Here is a 5,113-nt window from a genome sequence, read left to right on the forward strand (position 1 = left end):
TTAATCATATTAGCTTCCTCTGTTGACCACCAGGTTAAGTTAGGCCTACCATGCCACATATCAACGTGATTTAGTTTATCAATATCGATTTCACCGGTAAATACATTGTAAACCCCATCAAAAGAATTGTTTTTCTGCAACACAAAACGATCGAAGTCTCATCATTATTATACATGTGATAGTTGTTGGAACAAGAGTACGATCCAGGGAGACATATGTATGTATGTATGTATGTATGTATGTATGTATGTATGTATGTATGTATGTATGTATGTATGTGTATGTGTGTGTGTGTATGTATGTATGTATGTATGTATGTATGTATGTATGTATGCATGTATGTGTGTGTGTATGTGTGTGTGTGTGTGTGTGTGTGTGTGTATGTATGTATGTATGTATGTATGTATGTATGTATCGTGTAACGAAACTAATCCTGTACAGCAAAAACATCAAAGCTAAAGCAGAATTTGAGTATAATCTGCAAGTCTACACAATGTACAGTTATATTACAAATATCTATACTTACATCCATAAAAAGTCCAAACTCTGCACTTGGTACGAGAGTGTCACCAGTTAGAGAATGTATCAGTTTGAATATAGGATCTTCATATCCCCATACCAGATCTTTAACCGATAATTTTAAGAAAAGCTCAGAGGATAGAAGTTGGCTAAGAATACGAATCAGGAATTTGGCAATTCCCGGATAATGCTGTATCATGGTCCCCACAGTCTGAAAAGAAACAAAGGCTGGCATGTAACGAGATGCATTAAAGTAAAGGCTAATGGTGAGGTGTCAATGTTGAAATTAAAAAAATATATAAACAAACTTTGTACTTTCATTGAGAAATGTCTACGATAATACCGCTATAGCGCATTTACATTCCTGAGCTACTAGAGGGCGCACAAATATTTTTTTCACGTGAACGTAGTGATTTTTGGCGTTGCGAGCTTGTTACCGTTACACCCTTCGATAATTTCTACTTAACATATCCTAATACAGACAGTCCCAGGAACATGGCCTGTTACATTTAATAAACTTTAATATATTTGTGTTCCATCTTCTATATATACATAAGAACAAAGTAATAAGGGGTTCTTACCACAAGTGGAATATTGACTGTCGTGAAGATGTCGTCCTCTGAACCAACAGATAACGAAGGATCAAATACAAACTTCATTTTATTTTTATACGAAACAGTACCATTGGAATTCCAAGTTATATTTTCCTTCTCTCTGGATTCTCTAAAATGTGAATTACATGGAGTTAACCTCCTTTCACTTATATATTTCTGTCACGTATGTATAAATATATCACTGCAACACAATGCATTATTTACCACAGGGAACAGGAATCATAGATGTGAGGATTTACAGATGTTTTTGACTATTTTTTATGTTCAATAAAGATGATATAATAAATGTTGAATGTAATTTATTCCCAATGCATATGTTTACTCTTAGCTGTTAGCAGCTAGTTCGAATTCACTATAAGTGTACACATTGCTCAGCCACGCTTCGAGCCCTCGTGTAAGCATTCGCCGTCTAGCTATTGGTAAGAAGTAATGATCCCTGTGGCATTATATGTCTGGAAGCCGCCATTCAAGTTCTTAAAGTTACAACAGCACCATCTATGCATTGCCGTATAGGTTATAAGTTCTGTCAGTTCTCCTTTTGTTTTGTTTTTTATTATAAAACAACTGAGGTGTTTATATATATATGTATGTGTGATTAAATTCGACATATACTTACATGTAAGTGTAGGGTCCTCTTTCTTCAAAGAATGGCAATTCCCCTTGGAGAACTTCAGCAGGATTTTTCAGGTCCCAAACCCAAAACTGCATGTAAATGGGTGTATTCGGAGACACCCAATCATCATACGTCATCGACGATTCACTTATTACCATTTGCTGATGTAAAGAAATTTGAACTTGTATTCAGACCAGCAGTGTTGTGTCAGCTTGTAGCAAAAACACATTTTAAGAAAAATGTTCAAACATTTATGAAAGCGCGTTGTGTATTACGTGATGGTCGATGGATATGTGTTATAGATACATTCCTTATTTTGTGCTATGCAAGCGTTAAAAGTGAGTCACGAAACAGTCCAAAGACCTTGAAAATATAACTGAGCTATGGGAAGAAGGTACAGTCCACGTCTATGATTCTACCTTTGTTGTGTACGGTGATACGACACCAACGTATCGGAAAAGGTGAATATCTAAGCACCTTTCCACGCAAACTCGTCGTATCATGATAGAAAGCTAAGCCCTAAAAACAAATTGTATGGTTCCGGTTACCCGACCCCACCTAGTTTTTCACTGCCGACCCTAAACTTTTTTTACGTATTCGAGAAAAAAAATAACATCGCGAAATTAAAAAATGCAAAATTGTGAAGTCTCGCGAGAAATATTGTATGTGGAATTCAGAACCTGACATCAACTTTAAAAAGACAAATTATATAAAACTGATCTTCCAATCTGTAATGGTTGTACATCTGATGAGAAACCAATAACACAGAGACCATATGGAAACCAACGGAAAACATAACTACCTCAGTGAACTAGACACCCACACACGTGATAAAAAATCTACCCGACCTATTCTAAAATTGCTATTTTTTAGGCCTAACATGCTGAAATCATCGAAGTCTTGTATATTTATTATAGCGAAGACAAAAGAGTAATTATGTCTGCGACTGATATACTTATTATTTCCGATAATAAGTTTTGTATGAAATATAGAGTTGTTTGAAACAAAGTAGAAACTTTGAGTTTTCTACCATCAATAAACAACGAGCATTTGCATGTATATCAATCAGATCATTAGGTGGCCGGACCTGGTCACTTGTGAACTGATATTCTATTCAAGGATCGTCATATTACAAATTATATTATAGCATTGCCAATTCCAGTGAATTTTGTGACGTCATCGCTGTACATTATTAGTGATAATGTACTCCGTTATTGGGCATCGTGGCTTATGTTTGTAAGGCAATAAAGGTGTGGGTATTTAAGAACAGGGAAATTATGGGGTAAACACCATAATAATTTTTTTTGATTGAAATTAAAATAATAAAACTGATAATGTTAAACAATTGAAGTGTATATGTGTGTGTACATGTACGTACGTGTGTCGCTATGATTAGTATTCAGCTTCCGGGCCGAACATGGCAGACGGTGTTCAGCGCTGTGCATATATACGTTGTTTTGCGTTTCTCGGTCTACAAATTCACTGGAATTGGCAAAACTATAAAATAATAACAATAATGTACGCCCTCCCTGTCCATAATGGACGAAAGCAAACTTTGCACTCCATAATGGGCTCGGCTGTCGCCTCGCCCATTGTCGTTCAAAGTTTGCTTTCGTCCATTATGGGCTGGGAGGGCGTACATTATTGTTTAAATAATGGCGTTATTAGGTATTTACGAATATTCAAAAAATGACGGTAAAATATTCATAAAAAACTAATAAAGTCCAACTTATTTTTTTGTATTGTGACCATCCTTGAATAGATTAGTTCACGAGTGACTGTGGATCGGACTTTGTACAGGGTACACTAGGAAGAATGCAATACCAAAACAAGTAGATATTCAAAAATCTGGGTCACTGTACATATAATCGGGTGATTTTAACGTACGCGATATTCAAAAAAAGCAGAAGTTGGCGACACGAAAATTTACTGAGTGTTAACACCTCACTAGCACTGACGTCTCTTCAAACCACCTGTGCTGATCTACTAAAAGAATACATGAATTCAATGACATTATTGTCATGAAGGTTACGTTACGTAACTGAACTTCCAAATACTAACTGTACCGCGAACAGTTTTTAAAGGTATATAGGTCACGTGACGAAATACACACATACATAAACAACTGCTACATCTAGACGCCATGCGAATGTGTGTCTGTTATAAAGTCTTGAATGAATGAATACCATCTTAAATTGTTTTCTATGGAAATAGAAATGTGATATAAGCTCAGTTATATAATGACAGATCATAAACAATACCCCCTATTGTTGTTTACGGTTCAAAACTTACCTCTGTCACCATACTATGTATAACATGGTCAAATACTGGCACGAGTATGATCCCCACTCCAAATAGTACGACACCAAAAACGGCCGTCAGAGAATAACACACCAAGAGAGACATCGTGGAGGCGTTGAGTAAATTAGACACAGCGGTGACGCGAATTAGTAAGATGGTTCGATCCTGGACCACTGAATCCTGGACCACTGAAGTTGACAGTTTGTTGACACTTCCTATACGGTCCCCTAATATTGAAGGTCGGTGGGTACAACGACCAATCATGCATGGGGGTGTTGTCAAACAACAATACACTGGCAGTGGTTTGTCGGTGCTGGGGTCAATGTAAATTTAAATTTGCGGAAAAATAAATGATTGGCATATCTTTTAATAGACGTACATGAAGTCAAATTGTGTATGAGTGTCTGAATTATACTTTGAAATTAAATATTACCCCTTCATGATCTAATATCCGTCTGAAGACTGGAAATGACTTATTATTTGTCAAGTACTCTAGACTATGGAAGTTTTGTATTATCACCGTCATCGAGAGTGTTGGCAGCAATTCTCTTGAAATTATAATATTCATTTCTGAAATGAAAATAAACATGAGGGAAAGGGATGGTAAAATATTTAACAGATGGCGAAACAAATATATTTAGTGCTGGGCCATTCCTAAACTCTAAAATGAACATTGCCTTGGTATGAGGTGTCCTGATTTCAAACTGCTGTACTCGGACTGAGCAGTTCAAGTTGTGTACAGTCACGGATAATACAAAACTTCCATAGTTGTAATACAGCTATCACATATATCTGTCACGTCACGTGGATCATGGGACGGTTATCTTATGATTTGCAACACACCAGTGTTAGATTGGGCCACAGTCATTAATGTACAGGCCGGCTTTTACATTAAATTTGTAATTCGAATACTTGTTGGGCCAACCTGTCCGAAAGATACAATGAAATATCAATAGAACATGTCAGGTAAGAACATTTCAACCTACAAACGTTACAATTTCGAAAGGACTGAAATATTCACAAAATAGCGAACATTAATATCTACAAATACGCACTCTAGTAAGAG

The 5,113-nt window shown here is 36.3% G+C and overlaps 1 protein-coding gene across 1 annotated transcript in view; it reads right to left on the reverse strand.

The window, feature by feature from the left end:
- The window catches only part of LOC144439282 (lysosome membrane protein 2-like), an 8,217-nt gene extending 4,065 nt beyond the window's left edge, over nt 1–4,152 (reverse strand). The window contains exons 1-5 of the mRNA XM_078128559.1: nt 4,039–4,152; nt 1,750–1,907; nt 1,101–1,242; nt 527–730; nt 1–134 (exon numbers count right to left, since the gene is read on the reverse strand). The exon at nt 1–134 is cut by the window's left edge and continues 8 nt beyond it. Coding sequence (XP_077984685.1) covers nt 1–134; nt 527–730; nt 1,101–1,242; nt 1,750–1,907; nt 4,039–4,152 — 752 coding nt within the window. The remainder of the gene's footprint in view (nt 135–526; nt 731–1,100; nt 1,243–1,749; nt 1,908–4,038) is intronic.
- Nucleotides 4,153–5,113: the final 961 nt, after the last annotated feature.

The sequence above is a fragment of the Glandiceps talaboti genome, chromosome 8 (assembly GCF_964340395.1).
Source record: "Glandiceps talaboti chromosome 8, keGlaTala1.1, whole genome shotgun sequence".
NCBI classification, from domain to species: Eukaryota; Metazoa; Hemichordata; class Enteropneusta; family Spengelidae; genus Glandiceps; species Glandiceps talaboti.